General features: G+C 39.3%; 3 protein-coding genes across 4 annotated transcripts in view; 2 read left to right on the top strand and 1 right to left on the bottom strand.

Moving 5' to 3' along the window:
- The first annotated feature begins 1,194 nt into the window (after positions 1 to 1,194).
- On the top strand, positions 1,195 to 15,107 carry tm9sf5 (transmembrane 9 superfamily protein member 5). Of its 2 annotated transcripts, XM_006781229.3 has the most exons (18): positions 1,195 to 1,514; positions 2,661 to 2,728; positions 2,835 to 2,928; positions 3,025 to 3,155; positions 3,344 to 3,473; positions 6,968 to 7,095; positions 7,252 to 7,366; positions 7,482 to 7,561; positions 7,667 to 7,772; positions 8,299 to 8,346; positions 8,724 to 8,856; positions 9,099 to 9,218; positions 9,323 to 9,380; positions 9,535 to 9,694; positions 9,776 to 9,927; positions 10,013 to 10,124; positions 10,228 to 10,399; positions 14,097 to 15,107. In XM_006781229.3, exons 1-18 carry the CDS (start codon positions 1,374 to 1,376, stop codon positions 14,162 to 14,164), a joined length of 2,016 nt encoding a protein of 671 aa, XP_006781292.1. In that variant the 5' UTR covers positions 1,195 to 1,373; the 3' UTR covers positions 14,165 to 15,107. The 2 variants fall into 2 exon arrangements, with proteins under 2 accessions (XP_006781292.1, XP_006781293.1); XM_006781230.3 differs by lacking the exon at positions 8,299 to 8,346.
- A 768-nt stretch (positions 15,108 to 15,875) lies between these two features.
- Positions 15,876 to 19,361, bottom strand: gpr101 (G protein-coupled receptor 101). The gene has a single exon (XM_006781231.2). The coding sequence runs from the start codon at positions 18,567 to 18,569 to the stop codon at positions 17,226 to 17,228; it is 1,344 nt and encodes a 447-aa protein (XP_006781294.1). The 5' UTR covers positions 18,570 to 19,361; the 3' UTR covers positions 15,876 to 17,225.
- A 5,449-nt stretch (positions 19,362 to 24,810) lies between these two features.
- The window catches only part of LOC148106220 (uncharacterized), a 94,709-nt gene continuing 92,149 nt past the window's right edge, over positions 24,811 to 27,370 (top strand). Inside the window, exon 1 of the mRNA XM_087851127.1 lies at positions 24,811 to 24,991. The gene's annotated coding sequence lies outside the window, so the exon portion shown is untranslated. The remainder of the gene's footprint in view (positions 24,992 to 27,370) is intronic.

Here is a 27,370-nt window from a genome sequence, read left to right as displayed (position 1 = left end):
TGCCAATTCTGCAAATTCTGTGCGCCGATCTGGGTCATCCTCGTTGAGATGCTGCAGTAGCTGGAGTTTGTAAGGGTGCCATTTGTGAGTAGCTAATATCCGCCGAAGGGATGTTCGACTAATGCCACTCTCCAGTGACATGCGGCGAGTGCTACGCTGTGTGCTCTTGCTGAATGAAGCTAGGACAGCCACTGATGTTTCTTCATTAGTGACAGTTTTCTTGCGTCCACATTTTGGCAAATCCAACACTGAACCAGTTTCATGAAACTTAGCAAGCAGTTTGCTAACTGTAGCATGGGAGATGGGTGGTCTCGTAGGGTGTCTTGCATTGAAATCTGCTGCAATGACCCGGTTACTGCGTTCACCAGATATCAACACAATTTCGATCCGCTCCTCACGTGTTAACCTCTTCGACATGTCAATGGCTGTGAACAAAGAGAAACTTGTAAATAACTCATGAAAGAATAAAGTTACATTGAAACCAAGCACACCATTGTTTTTCTTGTGACATTAGTTTCATGTGTCACATGGCCCTCTTCCTATTGAAAAAACAAAACTTGTATCCAAGATGGCCGACTTCTAAATGGCCACCATGGTCACCACCCATCTTGAGGAGTTTGCCCCCTCACATATACTAATGTGCCACAAAAAGGACTTTAATATCACCAACCATTCCCATTTTATTACGGTGTATCCATATAAATAGCCCACCCTGCAGAATGCATGTGCCCGTTCCGGGTTTTCTGATTTAGCTTGCAATTATTTATATTTTACATTTAAAATGAACCTTTGCTTTCTCGGTATTGTTTCAAACGCATTTTCTCTAGCTGTTGCTTTTCTTATAGCTTACATTATGGATTATAAGTATGTAATTTTCCAACTTTTACGAATGCTTGATTGAAAACAAGGACTGCTATGAGTTATCAATAAGCAACGTCAGTCTTAATTCCACGGTGTCATTGACTTCCGATTTTCTCCTGTTAAATTAAAAGCATAAAAAGCGCATTAACGTATTGAATTGTACTTTTAATTTGTTTTTATTCAAAATAAAGTAACCTAAAACATACCACTGGCATATATACACCAGTTATTAGTTCTTTAAACCTTTAGAGGTAACAGATTAATTATTATATACATTTATTTTGAGGGTAAAATATTTTAACATCCGGTATACGTCTTGTGACTTCCGCATAGCTTGACAGAGGTGGACGTCAGCGCCGTGCTGGTTGTTCCAGACCGTTCAGCTCAGTTGCTGTTTCTGCAAGCCAGGGACCTAGCATATAGCTCATCGTTGCTAGCAGCCGTTACGTTTCTTTCGAAGAAGAAACCCCAAGTAGCAAACAAAATCTTCGAAGAACCGTGTCCGCAATAAAATGAGGATGCGGATACATTTTAGTTTTGCGCTTGTTTGTTTGTTAGCCTTATATATCCGTTCATTCTCGGCGTTCTATCTTCCGGGTTTAGCCCCAGTGAGTTTTTGTGATGAAGAATCCAAAGCTGGTGAAGACTGCCAGGTATGGTTGATTCCTACGACTCAAATTGTTATGTAACGTAGTAAATGTGATGATGAATTGGTATTTAGCGTTTTCTATATCAGTCTCCTAATCTTACCTACTCATGCTAGTTGGACAGCCCTCTCCTAGGCCTCGGCTATTGCCTGGAACAGGAGCGTAGGCAAATATTCTGGCGCATTGTTAATTGTTTTTTTTATTGGCGCTGACTGCTAGTGCCAACTAAATAAAATTCTTTCTGACTGGAATTAGTGTTTTCACCAGTCTAGCATGAGACTTAGCACAATAGGGCTGGTTCAATTACTGAATGATAATCTGACGATGTCCAGTTGCGATGGACATCGTAGCCGTTGTACACCTGAATTACAGGAAGTACCTGAACGTTTGACCCTCTTAATCAGAGGGGGCTGGTGGCTCTGTTATGCATTTACAGGCATTTTACAAGCGCAATTTCGGGCAACTAGTGTGTTAAGGAAGGGTGAGTGTAAATCAATACATACATGCACGGTTTGAACGCCTTCAACTTGTAGTTTTGTTAGAATAACAGTGCCAATATCCATAGGGATTACAGGGCTTCGGGTATTACTGAATGGAAAAACTTTATAGAAGATTGACGTCCTCCAGTAGAGTCCAGATTCTTTTGCAATCAATAATAAGTGGCTTTTAACCTGTTCTGACACCCAGTATTGGTCCAACACATTACATTAAGACAGTTTTTTTTTTTTTTTCCACAAATGCTTTGTCATGTACCACAAATTGGTACATATTTATTAAGAACCATGCATGTATTAACTGCCTAACTATTCAGCACTCATAACAAGGACTTTGGTTGTTTTTTGCTCACAAATTGGCTTGTAAGGCAGCTTTGTTAAATTTAAATAAAGAAAAGGAATTAAAGAAGGGTGGCTATGGATTCCCCAGCTCCTCTACTCTGCATATCAGAGTATCCTTGGTCTAGAAACTGGACTCTGAGTTCTCCCCGATGCATCAGTTGGTGTGTGTGGCATAGGCATAGATTAAGTGCGTGTGGTGCATGTGTATGATTGGATGAATGAGACTTGTTATAGAAAGCGCTTTGAGTGCTCAAATTCAGTAGAAAGGTGCTATAGAATTACCAATCCACAAGTGTTTCTTTCTTTTTTTTAACAGACAGATATTCAGCTTTTTGTCAATCGCCTAGACTCAGTGGAATCAGTTCTGCCTTATGAGTATGACGTGTAAGTAGCATTTAATGTTCTTTTTTCTCTTAATTGCATTTGACTGGCCTTTTTTGTCTCATTGTGATCCTTTCTATGTGTGTGACAATCTGAAACTTCGTTAAAGGTTTGACTTTTGCAAAGATGCCAAAGAATTAAGGCCTTCTGAGAACCTTGGACAGGTACTGTTTGGTGAACGAATTGAGTCTTCACCATACAAGGTGGGTGTTATCAGGAACAGTGTGAATTAACTCTCGTTTGTTTACTATATCCTGTTGATGTAACATGACTCTGATCTTCTTTTTTTTCCTCCCCAGTTTAAATTTAATGAAGGTTTTAAATGCAAGCTGGTTTGCCCCCCGAAAACCTACAAGCAAGGAAACAAGGATGATATAGCTAAACTGGACTTTCTTAAAATGGGAATGCAGCTGAACTATCAGCACCACTGGTTAGTAGTAGTACCACACTGTAGCACCACACTTTCTTTTTTGTGTATACTTTGTGTTTTGCTGTACTTGTTTGTACAATGGATGAAAATGTTAATAAATTGTATGCATCAAGGTTGAAGTTAACCCCATTTTTTTCTTCTTTTTTCTTTCTTTCTTTCTTTCTTTCTTTCTTTTTTTTTTTTTACAGGATCATTGACAACATGCCAGTTACTTGGTGCTATGATGTGGAAGATGGTCAGAAGTACTGCAATCCAGGTTTCCCCATTGGCTGCCTTGTTGCAGGAGATGGCAGGGCTAAGGATGCATGTGTGATCAATGTGAGTTTCTGGCTTTAAATAATTGTGATGTGGATACAGAACATATCACTGGACAAAAAGAAGGAATGTAAATTATGGTTATTATCAGTAAAGGAATGTAAGCAAAGGTGTGACCGAGTGCTAAAAAAGAACATTCATGATGTAACACACACAACACCCAGTCTTACCTTATCTTACCTTCTGTCAACCAGCCACTTCATTGATTTGAGCTTCACTCAGACTTACCGGCAACATGAATGGGCGGTAAGGTGCTCATTTTGACAGCAAGTGTTGATTTAGTTTTAGTCACAGACTTTTGTCTAAAAAATTTTTTTGTTTTTGTCATTCTTTTAGTTTGAGTCTAGTTTTAGTTGGTTAAATATCATAAGATTATAGTAGACTAAATCTAAAATTGATTCATTTGACTAAATTACAAAGTTTAAAAGTTTGTGTTTTTACTGGTGAGTTGCACCACATGGTTTACAAGATGTCTTGTTCCTTGACATTGAATGCAACATATGTCCATATGTCTACTCTTCTCCTAAGTGTTGCCATTTTGTTGCATTTTCATGAGAAACATTGACCAGTTGAGTAGTTGTACTACTATTTTGTTTTTGTGACAATACATTTCAACATAGTTTTTGTCCTTGTGCATTAGTTTTTATTTAGTCATTGTGTTGTTTTAATCAGGAAACAAAAAAAAGCCGCTGACAAAAGCTATGATTAAAAAAAATAAGATTGGACAGTACATTGGGAGTCAGTGGTGTGTAAAGATGCTGTTCTGGTTGACTGAATATGTGAGTAAGAAAAGACTTGTTTCACTCAGCACTTATCAGAGAAGTTGTCTTGACCTTTATTCACCTTCCACAAAAGAAGACTAACCGGCTCTGTTTGATTAGCAGGACTTGTAACAGAGAGAAAGAATGACTACATTCTCTACATCCTATGAGTATTAGGTCAGGTATTGTTATTTGGCACCAGTTTACATGTCAAAGTATCCTTAGGCAAGATACTGAACCCTAAGTTGCTTGCGTCAATTGGAGTGTATGTGTGTAAATTAGTGCTGTCAGGGTTAATCTTGTTAAAATGACATTAATGCGGCAAATCTCTGTTAGCAAGTTACCGCGGATCACTCCAGGGTTCGTATGGGTGCTTGAAATCCTTGAATTCTAATGTTATCTTTTCAAGGTTTGAAAAGTGCTTGAATTTCAAATGTGGTGCTTAAAAGTGTAACTGCATTTTATTCACCGCAAACAACTATCTGATTGAATAGTTTTCTTATCAGATACAGAAATGAAATGAGTCGCAAAATGTAAAAGCAAAATTTCCCCACCTGGGCTGCCTTGTGCCTCTGTCTGTTTCAACGTGTAACCCCGCCCCTCCCTCGGCCAGTCGGGGATGAGTGCGCTAACATACCTGTAGGTTGCTGTTTTAATGTGTTTGATGGAAAACGACAAGAGCGGAGTTTGCGCTCTCCAGTCGCATGATAGGTGAGTCCTAGTAAATAATTTTCCGGTACGTGTACGTTACACATGCTATTCTTTTAAAATGATGATTATTATTTTGCTAGCTATCAAACTCGCTGGAGAAATGATTTAAATACACTGAGTGTGATGCAGTATGGCAGCGCTATTATGGAATATGCTGTGAACTTAGCTAACATTACTTAGCAGTGATATGAGTTAATGAGTTAAAGCTTTAAACATTAGACCGATACATAACTAGCCAACTTAAGGCTTTCTGATTAACCTTCTGGGGTCAACAGTCTCCATTTCAACTTGGGTCGAATATGCGGACTTCAAACTATATACCAGTTTTTAAATTGTGTTGATGGGCCACGTAAAACCGATGTTTTTTGTTTTTAATAAAACAGTGGTGTGTACTCTGGGAAGAAACGGTAAAAACTGTTTTCTAAGGAGAGCGCTGGCAAACATGCTTTGCTTGTGAGTGAAAAAAGAAAAAACACTTCGTCCCTATTGGTGGAAAAATGTACCATGTCGACCAATCAAAAAAATGATATGGCAACATGTGGCATCTGGTTGTTTGGGAAGAGGGGGAAGTTTTAGAAGTGAGCGAAAGAGAGAGAGAGAGCTTTGATACATGAGAAATTTGTGACGTTTACCGTGTTTGGAGTTTCAAGTTAGTGTGTTGTCTTGTGTAGTCAGTGTGTAGTGTAGTCGTTGTTTTGTGTGTCAGTTCTACTAGTGAATGTCACAGTTGCTGCAAAAAAGCCACCAAAGGCAGATTGTAGTGTAAACGCAGAGTGACACACCTGCTGTCAGACCTGCAGGTTTATCCCTGTGCTGTTCTCATCTGTGTTATAGTGACACAGACTATTTTTGGAGTTGCATAAATAATTTGTGTCTTATTTGATGCAGAACAACTGATTGTTCTGTAAATAGTTTTAAATGGTTATATAAAAAACGTCTGAGCCTTGGCTGCATTTTTAGGTAAATAGTACCATATAACTTTGTTGTTTGCAAAACTTGTGCATATTTTTTAAAAATGTACAATTTCTATTTGCATTTCAAGGTATGAAAATGATTAGTTAAACATGCTTGTGGTTTTTACAGTCAAAAATATCACTTTCTACTCTTATTTTAATTTTTGTCTGAATTTATATAAATTGTGCTGATACAGTTTGTCAAAATGAGAAAATAACAGATTGGCAGGATAAACAGTTTTTAAAGGTGAAATATAGAGGCCAAATCAAAAGTAGTCAAAAACGGCCAATTATACCCTGGACACCAGCTTTTTTGAGTATTTGAAATAATGGTAATATGAGGGATCCATATGGTCACAGAGAATAGTCGCTTGTTTCTGTGCTACCAAAGTTCCCCGGCTTTCATTCAAAATGTGTTTATCGTCAGCACCGACACATTAAACTACTTAAACTTACATTAAACATTATAAATGTCTTCAAGCTCACACTGAGGCCTGTGGGACACTATCAGCCACTGAGACAGTACAGACATTTATGTGTATTTGTATATGAATATTTCATACTTTAAGGCTGCCTGTTTATTTAAGGGAGATACAAAATAGATTGGGATTGTACATAATAATATCACAGATGATAAATTCAATAGATTTTAAGTAGATGCTTGTGCATTCTTAAAGTCTTATATGTTGAATTGAACTATGTGATCTGTTCAAAGCCTCTCCCTGTCAGTGCTGTTCTCCATGCCTGTCTGACTGTACATGATGTTATTAGCACAAACACTTTTAAAGGTGATCATTTAGGACTTCAGCAATAATACAGACAGCAATGTAGCAATAAAACAGTTTTATTGGGAATTAACTTAAAAAAGCTTGAAAAGGGACCTTGAAAGTTTATAAAAAGTGCTTGAATTTGGCCCTGAAAAGGGCGTATGAACCCTGTCACTCCGTGCGTTCTTCTTTGTAATTGTTAATTTAAAAAAAATTACATTTATATTTAACATTAATAAAAAATAATTAATTTGATACATTTGCAGTTATGATCATAATCATATTTATAATCCTATTTATTTCAGTCTGAGTTCAACAAGAAGAACACATTTTACGTCTTCAATCATGTGGACATCAAGATCAAGTACCACAGCGGCAAACAAGAGGGATGGACAGGAGCTCGACTGGTTGCTGCAACTCTGGAGCCAAAGAGGTAAGGCTGCGTTTGTAGTAGATGTGATAGCACCGAATTTTGAGCTAGTCTACATTGACGTTGCAGCTGAATGACAACAAAACCAACCACACTATGTCATGAATGACATTCAGTATTAATCTGACATGACGCTGTTTTGTGTTTTGTACACAACAGTATCAAACATGCAGATGAGAACAACCTAAATTGTGATGGAGGCAACCCTATGGAGGTCCCTGCAGAGTTTAATGGTGATGTGTCAATTATTTACACCTACGCTGTGACATTTGAGGTAGGCCTCCTAACTTTAATACTGATTACATGTAACTAATATATACAGTTTTCTTTGCAACTATGAGTGGAAAAAAAAAGAAAACTAAAATTGTGATTTAATTTTCCCCCAACAGGAAGACAATACTATCAAATGGGCATCTAGGTGGGACTACATCCTGGTCTCCATGCCTCACACCAACATCCAGTGGTTTAGGTCTGAAGATGTGTTTTACATTGTTTACTCAAAATTTTTTCTCTCAAACTCTCCTGCTCGTGATGCCTGTTTGCTAACGTGGAGTATATCTTGTTGTTTTTCCAGTATCATGAACTCCTTGGTCATTGTGCTGTTCCTGTCTGGAATGGTTGCCATGATCATGCTGAGAACTCTGCACAAGGACATTGCCAGATACAACCAGGTGGACCAGGTAAAGACACTAAAGTCTCTGTCTTATTGGTGCAGCATATATGTGAGCTGCAGTTGTTAGTATTAACCTCAAAGAGACCAGATGTTATTTTAATAGGTAATTTAACTATAATCAGTTCTTGTTTTAAAGTAAAAAGTAAACTATATTAAGTGAGAATGAAACTGTAGCAATATCAATGAAAACTTTGTCTTTCTAAGGCAACAACCTGCTCTAAGGAGCAGCCTTGTTTCTATCTTGGTGTCTGTGCGCTCTTGTGTATATTCTACTCCACTATTTTATTGGCATTTATAAGGTTACTTAATGGTTGTGGTTCTAGTGCCTTAGTTCATAATGAAATATTTACATTTTATCTAAAACATTTAAGTGACGAGCATTAGACTCTGAAATCTTATGGCTAGTGGTAACACGGTGCCTACAAATCATCTTCATCAAAGTTATATGGCTAATAATTAATTCTGAAATGTAAGATACCACTCAGTCTAATAAGATAAATCCAGAATTATAAATATTTTGTTACATTTCACAGGGAGACTTGATAAAGGTTCCATCGACCAAGGAAAAATCTACTCTATATGTAAGCTTGTCGAGATCTGTTTTAAACAAAACATTTAGGGTGCTGGGTGTGTGTCATTGCAGAAACATTCGACCAAAATCTAAAATGTGGTGTGGGAACTGTACGTTAAAACTTCTATAAAATGCAGGTTTAAAGAAATAGGCAAATAATTTAGAATTTACTGCGTTTTTTTTCTTCTACACCTCATTTTAAAGCTTTTGGTAAAAACCTTCTTAATCTCTACCTCTTTCACTTTTGTTTTTTGTTTTTGTTTTTTTTTAGTATTTAGTAGTTGGTAAACCTTAAGCTTTTTATCATTTAAGTTCATTTAAATGAAGTATATCCATTAAAATGAAATACCTAATTAATTGTATATTTTTGCGTATTGACCTTCCCAGGAGGATGCACAGGAGGAATCTGGTTGGAAGCAGGTGCACGGGGATGTTTTCCGTCCCCCTAGGAAAGGGATGTTGCTGTCTGTTTTCCTTGGACAGGGAACGCAGATCTTCATCATGACTTTCATTACTCTCTGTAAGGACTATTTCACATTTCCCCCTAAATATCCTTAACAAAGACCCCATTAACATATATTTACCTTTAAGCATCCATCAATAATAATCATAACAAAGACTCTGTCAAGCCAAAGTTGGATTGTAGAGTCTAAAGTAATGGGGCAGCTGATAGAAGTGAGGTTTTCTGATCCTTTTGCATTTCAATTACAACCGTGATGCTATGTATGGATGACTGCACTGATGAATGTTTGTTTACTGTAGTCCTCGCCTGTCTGGGTTTCCTGTCACCGGCCAACAGAGGGGCTCTCATGACTTGTGCAGTGGTACTCTGGGTTCTCCTGGGTACACCTGCTGGTTATGTGTCAGCGCGTCTTTACAAAAGTAAGACTCCAGTGATGACTTTCAATCGTTAGAGTCCATATATACAGGATAAAAAACTTTGTGATTCTTACCATGAAATTCTCATTCTTTTTCTTTTTTTCCAGCTTTCGGAGGTGAAAAGTGGAAGACAAACGTATTGCTAACTGCACTCTTGTGCCCAGGGTATGTTTACTCTTCTTATTTGTTTATCTGCTACTCATTAGTCTCAGTCGCACTTCAGCTCTGTCCTTGAGTGTTGCAGTTAATCTCTTTTTATTTACCTTGTGAACTGCTATTATTCCTCTCATGTGTATCTTTGTCCACTTCTCCTCCCTAGAATTGTATTTGCAGACTTCTTCTTGATGAATCTGATCCTATGGGGGGAGGGCTCCTCAGCTGCAATCCCCTTTGGTACTCTGGTTGCCATTTTGGCCCTGTGGTTTGGAATCTCTGTACCCCTCACCTTTGTTGGTGCCTACTTTGGATTCAAGAAACCAGTGAGTTAACCTGCTTAATTATTCTTGTGCAATCAGTTAAAACTGATTGTTAACTAAATGTGTTGATTTGCTTCTGTGCAGGCAATCGAGCAACCGGTGCGAACAAACCAAATCCCTCGTCAAATACCTGAGCAGTCCTTCTTCACCAAACCCATCCCTGGTATAGTGATGGGTGGCATCCTCCCCTTTGGCTGCATCTTCATTCAGCTTTTCTTCATTCTCAACAGCATTTGGTACAAAAACAGGAATTCTCTCTCCGGAGTTTGCTTTTGTGCCACAATTTTCCATATATCCATTAATATGTTGTGTTTGATTCAGGTCTCATCAGATGTACTACATGTTTGGATTCCTGTTCCTGGTTTTCATCATTCTGCTCATCACCTGCTCTGAGGCAACAATTCTGCTGTGCTACTTCCACCTTTGTGCTGAGGTACCTGACTTTTGTGTGTCCCCCAGGTTCTGACTTTAGTTGACGTGTCATTATTACATTATTACTGAATTCTAACAAGTCGTTCTTTGTCCTGTGTGTTAAGGACTACCACTGGTGGTGGCGATCCTTCCTGACCAGCGGCTTTACAGCAGTCTATCTGTTTATCTATGCTGTACACTACTTCTTCTCAAAGCTGCAAATAATTGGAATGGCCAGTACTATACTCTACTTTGGATACACGATGATTATGGTCCTGATCTTCTTCCTCTTCACAGGTGAGGTCTTTAATTACTCTTTTAGGAGCTACTGTTAGTATCTCGTTACCTTGGCATATAGATGATTTTAAAATAAAGGGCTCGCATAATGCTCCAAATACTATGGCCACTGAAGGGGAAAACAGTTGTGTTTACAATGTTTAACTGAGACTTGAAAAACGAACACAATGTCTTTACTTGGTTCATTTGATTCCTCTATGTCAGCAGCTTATTTTGGGTGCCTAGTTAATTTAGGCACTTGCACCCTGTTAAAATGCTTTAGCTTAACTTGCAGAAATACAGCAAAACTACAGGAAAAACTACTACTGGCTGTAAAAGGCTGATAGGATATTGTTGTCATCTTCCCGGGCGGACAGTGTGGACACATGAATTTGTGAAGAGGATAACTCAGCTGGGATTTTATAATTCTACGGGTGCATCGACAATAAATCTTGGACGAATTTAAGTCTCGGTAACCTCAATACAAAGTCTTATCACACTGCAGCTTGTAGTCAGGACTTAATTACAGAGAGAGTTTAGATACTGCTGCAAATATGTTAATTGCACTGAACATCCTTTTTCTTAAAAAAAAAAAAGCTTATCTGATCTTTATTTCTGACGAATGAAAAAGCTCTGAGAGCTTATCGCACGTCTTTGGTGGAAAGAGGTGTGTCGTTTATACATGCGAAGTTCAATGTTTGTTCTCTGGGTCGGAGATTCCAATTTGCATCAGGTCACCCGTAAAAGGAGGATTCGACATCCTGTTCATATAATATTTATTACAAGCAGCTGTTCCCTCTACTGTGCAACCTTTGTTTACTTGTCATATATTGAGTGTCGGCGTCTTTCCTTATATTGTTACTGGCTGTAGAGAAGCACAGTGTCAAATCCTGTTAAATAACAGTTATTTGCAATGGCCCAATCAGAATAATTTTATTTTTAGTCTCTCTGAAGTGTAATGAAAATCAGAGAGTTTGGGAGGAGTCCCTCTTGGTCAGATCTAGTTTTGCAGATTTATTTGGGTCAGTTTTTCTCTTCATGGTTTTCCAGTTTGAGAAGATGGAGCCCACTTTTCTGAGGGAGTTTCTTTTATTTTTGTTCTTTTCTTATGCAGATCAAAACCACGTTCCATTATTGTCATGGATTGTGATACATAGGAACATATTAAATACTAGATAACCAGGAAATACACGCCTTGTCTGTTGGCTGCCTAAAGATATCCGGCTCGCCACGTGTCAAATGATGACATGCTTTTCTGGTGTTATACTGTCAGTCGGTCAGATAAAAGTTAGACTGCAGCTTTGCTTGTCACTGCAACACTGTTTGACAATGTTTTAAGACAGAGCTGTAAGTCCCAAGGGGATAAGATGTCAAGATTATCACCAAGAAGTAATCCAAGGATTCAAGGGGAAAAACAGTTTCCCTCCTTGCTTCCAGTTTTGATCCAAATAATGCTAATCCCTACTATATCCCCTTTTAAAACTTTTTATTTTCTTGTCTGGCTTTCACCTCATCCCAACTTTGATCTCTGCTTAATTCGGGATTGGACTGCGTGGCCCTCATTGAGTAGTCAGATAGGACTTTTATACCCAGTTGATGCGGGATTTTTACCAGTCTGCCTTATCAGCATTTCAGAGCTCATGCAAATCTGCTCTTTCGTTGACAAAATTAAGCACTGATGCTGGTTTTGCATTGGAAATTGCAGACCCAATACTGAAAATCTCTTATTTTCTACCTTTTAGTGCAGCGGTCCCCAACCCCCGGGCCTCGGACCGGTACCGGTCTGTGAGTCGTTTGGTACCGGGCCTCGAGAGTTGAGGTTCAGGTGTGAAATGTATAGTTTCAGGGTTTTTATCGGTTTTCAGCGTTATTTTGTTATCGTTTTTATCGTTTACTCGGTTTTCCTGGGTCTTTTCACGTGTGTTATGAATAAATTTTATTTTTTTCGGTACCGGTACTAGTTTTATTTTGTTGTATTTATCCGCGACACCTTAAAGGCCGGTCCATGAAAATATTGTCAGGCATAAACCGGTCCGTGGCGCAAAAAAGGTTGGAGACCGCTGTTTCAGTGGATGAAATTTGGACAGTGACACCAACTGCCTGTCTTGTATGCATTTCTGCATTTTCTAAAATCTTCTAAAATGTTGTTGTCTTTCACTGACTTTGTATTTTATTCATAATGAATGATGCAAGAATTGTAGTTATAGAGGCGGGTAACTATTTATTATTTATTATATTTAAGTTACTATTACAATTGCACCATTGTCTACAGATGGTCTCTGTATAAGTCGTCTACCCATCTTTAAGAGTCACTTAAAAGGGCGGCTGAGGGACACACAAACATGTAATCATGTTTAATAATCATGCTTTTTATTGGACGGGAAAAAGAGTTAGTGTATTACAAAAAGGGAAACAACTGTTAGTGCAATGGGTGAACGCAATATCACGACGGTCAGGGCATGTACAATACTGGGGTTTGTGCAATATAATTGATGTGTTTTCGTTATTGTTATCTATACTGTCCTCTGTGTCCACTCTCCTTGTCATTGTTTGTTCTAGTATAATGTGATCACTGTTTTTGTCCTTGTCACCTGTAAATAGTGTCTCTGTATGTTTTTACTAACTTGCGTTTAACACCAACCTGCCAGAGGGTCTGCAGATGGAAATTAGCCCAAGGCTATAATCTGGCATATTTACATTTGTTAAAATGTTCATTAACCCTTTAAAACCGGTCGGAGCGGGCACGCTCTGTTTTGCGTAACTATTTTTAAATCCCGGTAGCTCTGCAACCACGTAAGCTAGCGCAATAATTTTTTTTGCACATGAAACCGGAGGACTTGTACTTACATCTTATGCCATCAGCTTGTCCTCGGTCACAGTTTCCTTCCACATATAGTTTTGCAAAAACTGCATAAAAAGCGCTTGCAGCAACAAAAACATAATATTCCAGAAACACGCTTTGCCGATCCGATCAGCTGTTCATAACACTTCCTACGTTGGATTAGACGTCAGCACGAACTATCGCATGTCCGCCATGACCTGCCCGAAACCGGAAGTGACGTCATTTTCGCGGAAATGTAGTTTTTTACCGTCCGGGCCTCAATGAGCCTATACTGGTGTTTTTAAAAGTTATGTTTGACTTTATGACTTTCTGTGTCGTTTCTGGGATGCTTAGGACTCATATTGCACTGCTGGAAATAGTTTATTTTGATGCATATGCTGCTTTTTTGCAAATTTGCATTATAATATTTATTTTCGTTTTTCCTGCAGTGTATAAAAATTGGTGTATTTCAAAAATAAAACTATGAAGACACTCAAAATAAATTTCCTGTGGTGGGAAACTATTTTGTGCAACTTTTTTGTATTTACAGTTTTGAGGGATAAGCCTCTTAAATTTCTCTAACTAGAAATATATGTTAAAAAAGCAAAAACGATTTTCAATTTTTTTGTAGTTTATTCCACTTTTTTGCAATTTATGTAATTACTATGCACTTAATTCATACATATTATGAAAATCTGGGCTGTAATGGTTGTATTGATGTATAGCAACTTGAAATGCTCCCAAAAATGGCTCCACAGCATGTAAACATATAATATAAGCTCTGGCGGACTTGGTTCTATGGTAGGTCTTAAAGGGTTAATATGTATTGCCCCTCTTTCAAAAAAATAAAATAAATAAATAACACGTTGTTCATTCTAACCTGTCTTTTATTCTCAGGTACAATTGGCTTCTTCGCCTGCTTCTGGTTTGTAAATAAGATCTACAGCGTGGTCAAAGTGGACTGACCGAAGAACTCTGTGAAAGGACTAACTCCTAGATGCGACAGCACTGGCCTCCCCGATGCTGGTTTTGTGACAAAGGCCTGAGGTCTGATTCGACCTGAACTGAAAAACCATCACTTATCATAGAAAACCCCCCCTGATGAGCAGAGCCCGTCCTCTTTTTGTGCTTTAAACCTCTGTTGCTATTTTCTTTTTAAAAATATATATAATTTCGCATTTACTGTTGACTTGTAATAATTTGAATGGCGCCTTGAAAATCAGCCTGGGTTCCAATGATCTAGCTGTCATAGTGAGCAATGTGTGTGTGGCAATGTTTTTACTTTAATTTTCTAAGGAAGGTAAAATGTTATGTATTTATCTGTTCTATTCCCTTACGGCTAAAATTCTTTTTTTTCTTTACCTGTACTTTAATGATTAAAAAAATGTGTGTACATATACTGTATAGAGAGTGAGGGAGAGAATGCAACTTAAAGATTGTCACCATTATGGAACCTTCTTTGGGAGTTATATTTTTCTTTTCTTTCTTTTCTCTGGTTTGTTTTAAAAGTAAAAATATCAGCCTGTATTGTAGTTTAGAAATTATATAAAACACTCACAGTGCTATGATACATGTCCATCTTCTTGGAGTTTGAGTTTGTATAAATCAGAGGGTACTCTTGGTTACGACGCACATCTGTATCATAGAGCTACGTGCTGCAGTGTGTTGCATATTAGGCACCCGATTTGTTTCTCAACAGTAGACATGGTCACCTAGTTAATCATAAAGTAGTCCATGAATTTACTGGTCAGGTGCATTATGCACTTTCGAGATGTACCTCTTTAGGTTTTAATAGGTGGTTTGCTGAACTGTTAACTACATAAAAACACTGCTGCTTTTTGCTTCGAGCAGTGTGGCACCATCACCCAAGGTGATAACATTTTACAAATAAACGCAGTGAATTCCAAACCAAGGTCACGCTTTTGTCTTTTAGCCTTTAGAACACATAAAACAATTCCTACCACAAACAGTGTTTCTTACTATTTGTGTATTGATATAAGTCTAGTAATATTTATTGTTCAGCTGATTAGTTTTTCTTGGCTGGAGCAAAATCAAAAGGCAAAATAATGTGCTTGGGGGGGAAACGCTGTAAAAGAGATAATTATTGATGCAGTGCGATGTGCTACTCTTAGCCCTGCCTTTAGCTCCTCAGTCACAGATAGTGATTGAATATTTTATTTTAAAAAAAATCATAAATTTCTTATTTTAAAACAAAATGTTGTGCAAAACATATGACCTCAAATTGTGAAACAACATGTACTTAAGTAAGGGTTTAAAAATTGAACACTTAAGTCCAACAAGTTTTGTAGATTTAGTCTTAAATTCTGTTATTAACCCACTCAAAAGTCAGCAGATTATAAAGAGATCCAGGAAGGAATCCAAATAGCTCAATATGCTTTTTAAGATCCTTCTCAAACCTAAAGCCAGCCTGATACTCAAGCATTTTTTGGTATGTTGTATGTAAAGTCATGCTTTTGTACGCATTAGATATAATGTACTTTTATTAAACAACAGACAATGTTTGATGTTAAATAATGAAAACAAAAATATTACAAAAGCACAATAGAAATCACAAAAATATGCACTTTTCAAAGGCTATTAAACATTTTATCTTATATTTTAGTATACTTAAACACAATGTCCTTTACAGAGCCTCTAACAAACTCGTTACCCAAGTTTGATTGTCAACTTTTAATATTGTAGTTTGAATTTCCTCAGTAACCTGTTAAATAGTTCAAGGTGAAGTACATTACAGCTCTCAGAAACTACAACAGTCTAGTGATAAGAATACACCAGGAGCACATTGTGCCAGATCTTTTTTTTCTTTTATTTTCTGAGAAGGTACCTAGAAACTTGGCACTAGACACTTAAATAAATGCACATAATATGGTGATGAACCATAGCAAACTTCTAACTTAATGATTTACCTTTCTCTGAGAGGAGTCGCGGCAAGCATCCGTGGCTTTAGGCACACCGTTTCTTTTCCTTTAGAAATACTTGATCATGAGGTATCATCACAAGTCTACAAGTGCTCAATGGAATAGAAGAAATCTGTTAAAGATCTTGCAACATGCATGTTTTTATCACACAAAAAAAATACTCGCCCCTTTTCCCACGCCAACATTTGAAAGGCATCAAACACCGAGTCCAAATATTAAGTGGTATGAAATAAAAGGAAAATTTCCACATCAGTTACGCTGTAGATAAAAGAAACAAAGGACTAAGACAAACGTGAAAGTGTGGCCATCCCATGAGAGAAAGGGAATCAGCAACACTTGTAAGCTCTCACTGACAGGCACAATAAATCACTTTTCTAATTGTTTTTTCAAAAGGCGCTTTGAGACTAAGAGCAGTTACTGTGATAGGGACTTTAACACATATTCTCCCACCCAAGGTTCAAGGTGGGATCTATTCCTTTTTCTTTTTCCTACAAGCAATACCCTGAGTTGGAAAATTACAAGCAAAATTTGCTCGCAGACAAGGTCCGCTATCCTGCACCTCCAGCAGGACGCAAAAAGTTTAAAGGAGACAATTGTGTGGATACAGCAGATTTACATGCCATCAGAGACATCTGATAATTAGAGTGGTCCGAACATAAGAGCAACTTCCTATCTTACACGTGCAGATTGAGAAGAATTTGAATTTGGACTGATTTAAATGCCCATTTTAAATAACAGTAGTGAGTTCACTCTCGCATGCGTTATTATGTTTGCAAGAATGATGGATTGCACAAACTTTAACAGCTGCACACAGTCTTTATGTGGCACATGTGGTAACGCTTAAAAATGCATGTACATATGAAACACAATAACTCTTTCCTACAATTTGTTCTTTTACACGTTAACACAACAACTACTGTGCCTAGGTTTTTCCCAGTAGCGATAACTTAACAGAGATTTTAACAAAGTGGTAAAATATCAGATGTTGGTGATAAACGAATTCCAGCGACCTGCTGAGAACTATGAACATGCTGCATGACAGCGTCCTAAAGTAAGAGCAACTATGGTCTGTCTGATGCGTGGCAGTTTATGTGCTTTGCTTGCTGTTGACTGTAAGTTCCTTCTCAGAGCTGATACTGGTAGAGGTGGTCTCCTTACGGCTGTCTCTCGACTTCCTCTCAAAAGTGGGAGAGGACGATGTTGTGCACTCTTCCCATGTCCGCAGGGGGACGATTCGAGCAGCCAAGCTGGGCAGGTGAGGGTGAGCGGTGGAGCGTCCCTCAGTCGTAGTGAAGCAGCTTTCCACAGCAGAGCTCTGGTTGGGACGGCCCTGCTTGCAGAACAACCCACAGAGTAAAGCCAGAAATTCTTTTCTTACACTACGGTGCATGTAGCCATAAATATAAGGATGTAGGCAGCACTGTAAAAAGAAGAGTACAAGGGCAAGGGAGGATAACCATGAGGGTATAGCTGCTCTGGTGAACATAGATATAGTATTCAGAATGGTGTAAGGGCCCATGCTGAAGATGTATGAAGCCATGATCACAAAAACCACACGGGCTGCCTTGCAGTGGTAGTGAAAACGCCTGTGTCTAACTCGAACTGGGTATCTTCTGGCTGAGTAAGGTCCCTCAGGTGAACTGGGCTGCTGGGGCTGGCATCGCTGCTGTGGGCTGCTAGGTGCCTGGAAGTCCTGCGGGCAGGGCTGAGAGTAGGACTGTGTCTGTATGGGGTGTACAAGAGCGTTCTGCCTCCGGGCCGCCCTGAAAACCATCCAGTAACATCCGAGCATGATGAGCACGGGAAGCCAGAAAGAAAAGGTAGACACCACAGCAGAGTAGGACAGACTAGAAGACCACACCACTGAGCAGATATTGTGATGTTGGTCAAAGTCTATGGTCCCCCAGCCATAGAGAGGAGGTGTGCTCTGCAGGAAACTGAGCACCCAGGTGCAGATGATCAGGTTGGTGCCCAAGTGAGGGGTCATGCGAGTGGGATAAGAAAGAGGGTGAATAATTGCCAGGTAGCGATCCACAGACACAACTATAATGGTGTTAACCCCTGCAAAAGCAAACAAGTGCATGAGCACCACCAGGGCCTGGCACAGCCGCGCATCCAGAGGCCACACACTTGGCATGGTCGCTGCAATAGCAAAGGGCATGACTAATATAGTCTGAAGTAGGTCTGCCAGGAGGAGGTTGAGGACAAAGCGGTTGGCCACGTGAAGGAGCTGAGGCTTCCTTTGGAACACCAGCAGAACAATCACATTCCCAAACAAAGACACGCAGACAATCAGAGATATGAGCACCATCTTCACCACACTGTTAACAATGGAGGACCACACCGGGTCCTGATTGGAGCTGGTGAAACCAAGCTGCCCAGGAACATCAGTGACATTTGTGCCCACATCAGGCTGCTGAGAACTTGACATTGTTCATGTGACGCCCAGCAGAGTGTTAACATAAAGTCAGGTTAGTCCCATCCTAAACAGGAGAGAAAAGCAGCTGTGGGGTGCTTTGATTTTTAGGGAGTGAGAACAATAAGCTGCTGTAGCAGGTAGTCTTAGTCAGTGGTTTTCAGGTGCACACATTTCATCTAACGTGACATATCATCCATAACATGTGAAAATAGTCCAGGAGACTCATCCACGAGTAGCTGGAAATGGTCAGCACTGATTTGCTTTTCATCATGATCAGTGATTAATCCCTCAACATTTCACCCATCGAACAGGCCATATTCCTCTCGCAGCGCACATCTGCAGAATGAAAAACAGAAGGGAAAAAAAAGGCGATAAATGCCACCGTTCAAACCCTTTGCATCGACGGCGAATTGTCCGGGTAGTGGCAAATATCGCGTTCTGCTAATCTGGAATTGATGTCTAATAAGGTGAAATGATCAGTGATGCGATATTTTTTGCTCGAGGATGCTCACTCCCCTGCGATCGGTCTTCATCGCTTTGCTCCCATTTCAGCCTGAGCTCCAGTCAATGGCAGCGAGCTTTCACGGCTCAGCTAACATACGCTGCGTGTCTTCACCCAGCGGGGGTCTCTCATCCAGACGAGCATATCTTTCCGTTGCTGCTCTTTTCGGATTTCATGGCAGATCAAACATTTATTATGTTATCAGCTTTGATTCTTCCTCAACAGTCTTAGGCTACTTACGGTCGAGTCCTGTCTCCGAGGTGTCAGAAAATACAAGGACACCTGCACAGAAATCTCCCCCCCCCACCGCTGGAGCCTGTCACCGACCCCCTCCCATCCGTTTTCCCTCTTTTGTTATGAGGGTGCAAATGCGTTTCAGCATTCCCGTGCAACAGTTTTTAATACACGGTAGAATCGCAAATATTATCCTAGTTAAAAAAACAAAACAAGTCTTCAGGATGTAAATGCACCCCCTCCGAACTGAAAAAAATCAAATAAAAATAAAAAACAAGAATAACTCGTGTATTTGTTGTTTTGTTCTGTTGCAAAAAAATGAAAAATATGAATGGTGTAGTTACACGTTATCAAGGTCTCAGTCAGTCCTTCAGATCTCCTAGGTAACAAGTGATTCAATCAGATGGCTGCTTGTGTGAGCTTCACATGATAGGATAGCCTGTAGGATAGGAGATAACAGAATAGGACCTCCACTGCGGGCATTCCTCCAGATTTGTCCATATTTTAACACTCTGGCTATGGCCTGTGGTGAAATACACACTGGGCAGACTACACACTGTAATTCAGATTCATATTTTGTACCGTCTTTTGGTAATTACAGTGCTGAGTATGGTAAGCACTCGCTTACTTGTTATGCTTTTTGATTATATTACATTCTGCCCCATGACAGCTGTAATAGTCTCCAGCTTCCTGCAACCCTGAATTGGACAAGTGGAAGAAAATGGATGTCTGGCTGGATGCATTGAAGTAAACTGAAGCATTGGCTGGCCCAGTCTGCATGGATAAGCAGACGTGAGACACATTCGTTTTAATTCAGAGCTCCTTTATTTCCTTTCTCTCATTTTAAATGCAGATCACTTGGAGGTTATTGTGGTCCTTTCATTCATATAATTCCATCTTCATCTTCAGATAGCTTGACTTATATGCAGATTTCTCCCTGTACCACCTCAGATCAGCTCTCCCGCCCATACAGTATGAACTTTAAGACAGTTAAAAACAAAACAAAAACACATGTTTACTGGTTTATCTCATCTGCTGAAGCAGTTCAAAAAAAGAAGAAAAAAAGTCTAGAAATGAGTAAAATAGTCTGGTCTTCTAATGCCAAATTTCTATTCCAGATCTATTTTCTATTAATATTTATATAATAAAAAATTAAACAATAAACATTTTAAAGATTACTTGGTATAATGTATTTGAAAGATAAAATATTAATAGAATTATGTTTATAACTCATTCATGTTTTGCTAATCAATCTCTGACCAGATGAAGCCAAACATGACTAAACATGTAAGTAAAACTCAGCTCCACTGAAAAGACATGGGCTACTTAGTCTTAATGGAACTTCTGATGGTTAACACAACAAAGCTTTCACATACGGTGTTAATAATTATATGGGATAACCCAGTTCTGATCAAATCATCCACAACCTATGAGATGAAGTCTCTTTATATGACTGTTTGAATAATATGCACGTTTGTTAAAGCCGCCATTTTTTATCTTTGGAAACACAAAAATCGCTTCTACATTTCAGCCTTTGTAAAGGGGTAAAAAAGAGACTTCATTAAGATGCACAGAAAACAAAAGCACTACTCCATTGTGCAATCCAATTAGTCTGTAGCTTACATGGCCCACTAATCAACACTCGTAATTAGCCATTTTATTTCAAGTCTTTGCTCTATCCTAGCTATCAAAAAGCCCTTTGATGTGACTCTCGAGCACCCTGTGTTTTAGATTTAGATTGCAAATGAAATGCTGGTGACCGCAAAGGGGTGGGGAGATGTTTCGGTGTTCTTGTGTTGAATGGACTATGGTTCAAAGGGAGACCCACAGGCCCTCTGCCTCGTGGGATTATTAAATGTGCAATACAGCCTGAATGCTCACACTGGCCTCAAGTAGTGATGTCTGCGTCTCTGTCATTCTGCTTCCCTCTCATTCACTGTCACTCACGAACACCTACGGTAAAACCCAACAAAACTGGAAAGAAAAAAGAAAGAAAGCAAGACAGAGAATAGGCAATATGAAGCAGCCTTAAAACCGCACTAAAACTTTGTTGGCATGGCAGAATATGTACATTTAATATTACAAATTTATAAGCAGCATTGTATAAAGGGTTGCAGAATCAAGTAATACATCACCTAATACACTAATACATGCATCAATTAACTGATAAATCAAGACACTAATTGCAGGCCTAACACAGTGGGTTATTAAAAACAATCCAATATAACATTCTTCTCAAAATGCACCTTGCAAATTTTTTAATTAGCCTAATTTTATGCTTGCCCAGTAGGAGGCAGAAAAGAACAATACAAGCTGAAGACAGCCCTTAAAAAGGTGTTTTGTATTAAATGTGCAGTTTTTTTTATTGCATTGGTAAGAGTGTGCTGCAAGCTAGCTAAAGCTTTTTTATCTTATTCAGCTACCTGCCCTGAATTGTTATCAGTACAGCTATCCAAGGAACCACTTGTTATCAGCAAGTATCACGATACAGTGTAAGCAAACATTGTCCAGTTTACCAACATTTGCTGCTGGAGAATCATGTTTTCCTCTGTAGCCTGGCAGATACTCTTTCTTTCGTTCTCCTTTTCTTAACTGTTCACTCACTGCATGCCTGGAAGCTGCTCAGCTTCAAATGACAGAAAAACATTGAAACAATCAGGTATTTTTTTTAGAGTTAAAAAACAAACTGTCCAGAAACACAGGAAGTGCGGAATAATGCTTTATATATGAAAGTGTGGGTAATTGTTCTGGCAGTCTGAATATTTTCATTTTATTGTTTTGGTAGCATAAGACCTACAAAACAGGGAATATTTGCACAGCCTTAGCATGTTTTCTTATGAAGCTTTTATAGCTTTTTATAGCTCATGTGCTTACAGACTATATGCAAATATGTAAAGGCTATAAATACAAGAATACACTGAATTTGCTTTTCCCTGTAGATTATTTATTGAACGTTGTGATGCAACAAAAATGTGTCTGTTGTTGTATTTTAACCCAGCAGGGAATAAATGCTCTCTTCAGAGCTCAGTATGACAGTGCTACATTTTCATTTTTAATATCATAGTTTAGATTTTCTTTGATTAATTCTTACTTCATTTTCAACATATTTAATTTTAGTTTATAAGAAAAATGAGAATACTCAGATGAATTATAAGTACCTCAAAGTGGTAATGCAGGACCAAGTAAAAGGACACTCCATGTCCACAAAATGGAACGATATTTTAAAAAAATACAAGGTTTTACATATTTCTTTTCTGCTGGCAGCCACTTGCTTTTACTTCTGGTTAGAAAAGTTTAAAAGTCAAACTCATATCTTATTCTAGTAAAACTGAAAGCTTTGCTTGCCTTTCCCCTCAGGCCCCACACACGTGTGTCAAGCAGACAAGATGAGCTTATGGTGAAGCAGAGGTAAGTCGAAGGAGTGTTGGCGAGAGTCTTGCACTCTGGAATTTTCTTGTCTGCATTTATTATTAATCCGTGCACATAAAAAATGTATACAGTGTAAACTCAGTTTTGATATTTGATATTAAAGAGGTTACGAAGAAAACTGGCGTCAGAGTGCCTTTCTTGCTTTTTCGGATCCAAATAATTTCATTTTGGCGTCTTAATCATAGTAATCTTGACTTAATTCTATCTAGTTTGCGAGAGCAACAACTAACAATTCATACTTGTAACTTATAAAGTCACAATTGATCAGTAAATTCTCACCTCAGAGGAAACCCTGAGGAAAATTATGGCTAAACATCATTAAACCTAATAACTGTACTAAATAAGGATCCACAAAAAAGATGTTATCTCATTAGAAAGGCTCAGAAATAATTATAGCCTCTTATTAACAGCCTAAAGGATGAATACAGGTGTGGCTGAATGTAGGAGCTTAATTAAAAGACTCTTTAGGAATGGAAGCTGTATTTGACTTGTTTAATTGTCTGAAACTAACTTATATAAACTTATATAATGTAAAGTGTCTTGTGAGTATGCATGGAGAATGTGGTTATGGTGTTTGTCCAGCACATAAACGAAACCACATGAAGACAAATGCATATAGGATAAAAAGGACGGTTGCCGTGGGGAAACTGAAAAGAAAAATGTCTGTAAACAAATAGATGACAAACATATTGAGATCGACCATCACAGCGCTGCTCTCTAAAGGGACCTTTTCATTTTATTGCACAATATCAGTCGTCTCTGAAGCCCAAACAGTTTAGAAGTAATTACTAGTGTTTTCCCCAGAAGGTGATTACTTTGCCACACTTGGCAGCCATTGTCACCAGCCACGCACCACACTCATCAACCCTACAAAGGGGAGAAGTGCTCGATTGATGATGAGCCCTCTGTGGCTAGGCGAGAATTTAAAAGTACTTGTATGAGGCTCTTTCAAGAGATTAACTTGCAATAAGGGCTACCTGCCATGGACACATTCCCTGTATTCATGGTGCTGGCACAAAGACTTTTTAAGAGGGGCACAGCTGCATGAAAGCAATTGGTGAATGGGGATAATAGTCACAAAAGACAACAAACCTCAAGTGTAAAGAAATAAAGTGTTTTTTAAGATTGGAGGCTTCTATTCAATGCGCCACCATTCCTTCTTTTGACCACTGAGGATCCGGCCACTCCATTACCCAAAGCCTCAATCTAATTATTTTAGGACAAGACATGTTATGGTGGAAAGTGGCAAAGAGAGAGCACTCCGGACCAAAGTGCACTTTAATTCAATCACTCTATTTGACAGATTCCTCCTTCAAATGGACGTCACACACCAGTTGACTGGCACAATTGGGAGGCTCCTGGCAATGTCCTGGGCCCTTTTTGGCTCTGGCCAATAACGTAGAAATCGAACGCACTTGTGGACTAGTGAATGTAAAAGTAGATAGGTGTATATATCCTATTTTACAAAAAGCAAACAAAACAACAACAACAAAAACCCCAAACCAAACAACTGTTCAGTGGTATGTAATTATTTATTTCTGTAAATTGTAGAAATCTTCAAAGGCAGATTAGACCACAGCCACGGGGGCCCAGATCTGATTCCATTCATTAAGTGAGAGAGTGGAAGAGAGGGAGACTGCATGTGTCCTTGCTTACTTAAATGTGAAAATTGCTCATGCCATTATTTCAGATAAGAAAGTGGGAACTGAATAGATTTGCTTTAATATAACAGACATGGGATACCACATACAGAGAGACGGAGGGGGGGCCGGACTTCTTTGCTTTTGCTCACACAGTGGAAAAGGCCCTGACAGGTGTGCTTTTGTATGCGCATGTCTATGTGAGGGTGAGGCAGATTGTGTGCGTGCGCGTTTGTGTGTGCGCACACGCACGTGTGTCTGCACGTGCTTTGCCGATGTGAATAAACAGACATGAGGTGTGTGTGTGTGTCTGTGTTAAGCCTTTCCACGTTGCGCTGCCACTCCCTGTTGAAGAGAGGGGCCTTCTCACTTCATCTTGGTCTGGTCTTACAGCAGGCCAGAATTCAGTGCTGACCTCCAAGGCTCACAATAACTGCTCCTGCAGTGGAGAAAAAGAAGTAAAGTGTGAACATGTGTGCTGGGAAAACCCGCTGTAGCTGATGGAGAAAATAATATTATTAAAGGAAGCACATTGGCTAATTAGAGCTGTTACTTTGGCGATCGTTTGTCCGGATTTGTTCCAAACTGCAAGGAAAGTCATCAAACCTGGCTTGGTCCTCGGCTGTTTGGTAAGAAAAATTTTCCTTTTTACTTTCATGTTTGGGATCGCTTTGGATTTTATGTCATTGTTTTTTTTTTTGACTGAGCAAACTGTAATAGAATTATAAGATAGATGTTTTTAAAATGTTGCGATGCCAGGTGTGGCGATTAAAAGCTTGCCCGCCACTCTGACCCTCGCCCATATGCCAGCTCTTGCCTCCTTAAAACTTAGGTGCGAAAAACGGTCAGCTCCTCAACTTTGACGTCAGCGACATGGCCAGTGAGGTGAATGACACTTAAAGGTCAGAGGTCATCTCAGCTAATTTAGCGATCAAGGATCAGCGATCAGAGAGCATTCCCAAAGTCAAATCTGGATAACGCTTTTGTCGTAGGTAATTGTTGGGAATGTTGGGCAAAAGCAAAATGTTTATTTTTTGTAACATCTTTTGATAATAAATTAAATTAAAGAAAAAAAAAGTTTCTGCCTAAATCTAGTTCTTACTGCTGTTGGAAATTGGCAAAGTTTTATATTTGACCACTAGATGTCAGGATTTGACTAGTTACAGTGCACTTACCCCCCCCAACTCCCCTCCACCGGCACCTGAGGGGGAAACTTGTGAGTAGCCTACACATGGTGTGACAGCTTCCCCAGGAAGCTCGGGTGACATTTGCCTCACTTAATGACACAAGCTAATTAATCATTAGCTGTCCCAGAGGTATTGCTGCTAGAGAGGCTTTGTCGTGCCTCTCCCCAGTAGGGGGTCCCAGCCTCAACATGTTATGTATGCATAACTGCCTCATCCCACGCTACAACATCTTAATTCTCACCCGTTTAGCTAGTTTGACTGAACTACACTCGTTCTTTTTCAGCCCTTCATCTCAGCTATAGTATAATCTGCTGAGAGCTAGAACACCTTCATTTCCCCGAGTCGGTTTAATGTAAGATTGGGTTATGGGGCCTCTTTCCCTATGTAGGTTAGGGCTTGGCTCGTGTTCTAATTGTCAGCAGTAGTGAAGAGGAGAGATTTTATTGATGGTTGATTGAGCAGACAAGGGGATGGGGGGGGGGGGGGGGGTGTCTAGATTTGCTGCATCAGTGGTTTTAACCACATCTCTTGATCAAGACCCAATGAACACTTTCACGTGTTCACAAATGAATCCAAGATTAGTGCAAGTACTGTTGCCCTTGTTTAAATGATTGTCCTTCGTTGTCCTTGTTTTTTCTAAGCAGGTGATGGTAAAATATTTGCTTTATTCTATGTTGCTGTCTGTAGTTAAAAATTAAACAGGGAAGCTCACTCTATACCTCAGTGCAAACTTAAACGTATATGTACCCAGCTCACAGAGCCATGTGGGTCATGAGTAATTATATCTCACGGGGTGAAACCTTGTCTATATAGTCTGTGAGCCCGACAAGAATTTGAGAAAGGCTTTTGTGAAATATGGAGAAAATAAAATCTGCTCCCTGTACCTGTTAGTGCCCCCTGCATCATTACCACCCCCACCTACTGGGTCTCGGGCTGGTTTTGAGTAGTCCAAGCCTGTTCCGTCACGTAATGGGGGCTGCAGGTGATGCACTCAGGCTCCCCCTTCACCCACCAGAGAGGTAGTGCATATGTGCACAAGGCCATTGGGGGCACGCGCTGATGAGGGCCTGGGCTGCAGGAGGGCTTTGAAAAATGCTAGAGGTTTTGGGATGAGACCCAAGGTACCCTTGGGATACCATGATCTTTGACATCTCCTTGCTGACCCTTGTGCTTTGTTCTATGACCTGAGAACGGTGCCTACATGTGAAGAGTTACAGGTTAGCTTCTAGCTAATCCAAAAGTTTGGACACGTAGTTTAGTGATGAGTCACAAAAAGAGTGCTGCAGATTTTAGCATTTGCGTGCAGCATTTGCCTTTGTTTGCCTGCAACTGCTTTATTTACTATACAGATTGTTGACACCTTTTAAAGCTTAAAGACGATGCCCTGTATTTAATTTATGCTGGCTTTGAAAAATGTTTGTTCTTTTAGTCCAGCACTTTAACATTTTTTTTTAATACTAATGTCAGTTTATTGATATGCAAAGGAGTATCGCATAGGGTTTTAATGCCCTTGCTCTTCTAGGAGGCATTTAATATCACTTGGTTATTCATAAGATACCTTATTTCCACACTAATCATGGGCAAGATTTCTTTCTGTCGTGAACAGCCTTTGTAATTGGGCTGGTATAGAACCTGCACTGGCCCTTTTTACGGTGCTAAAGATATAAAGTGAACTTGAGCTCTGATCCATAATGTGACGAAAGAAGCCTAACTCGTTTTACTAGTTAGGTTAGGTACATTTACATGCTATCATTGTCGTCACACCATGTCACCTTGATGAGACACAACTTGATTTAATTGTAGCTGTTAAATTTAAAATTT

The sequence above is a fragment of the Neolamprologus brichardi genome, chromosome 2 (assembly GCF_056152115.1).
Source record: "Neolamprologus brichardi isolate AB-2024 chromosome 2, ASM5615211v1, whole genome shotgun sequence".
Classification (NCBI taxonomy): domain Eukaryota; kingdom Metazoa; phylum Chordata; class Actinopteri; order Cichliformes; family Cichlidae; genus Neolamprologus; species Neolamprologus brichardi.
The sequence above is the reverse complement of the archived record's forward strand: the minus strand, read 5'-3'. Positions and strand labels throughout refer to the sequence as shown.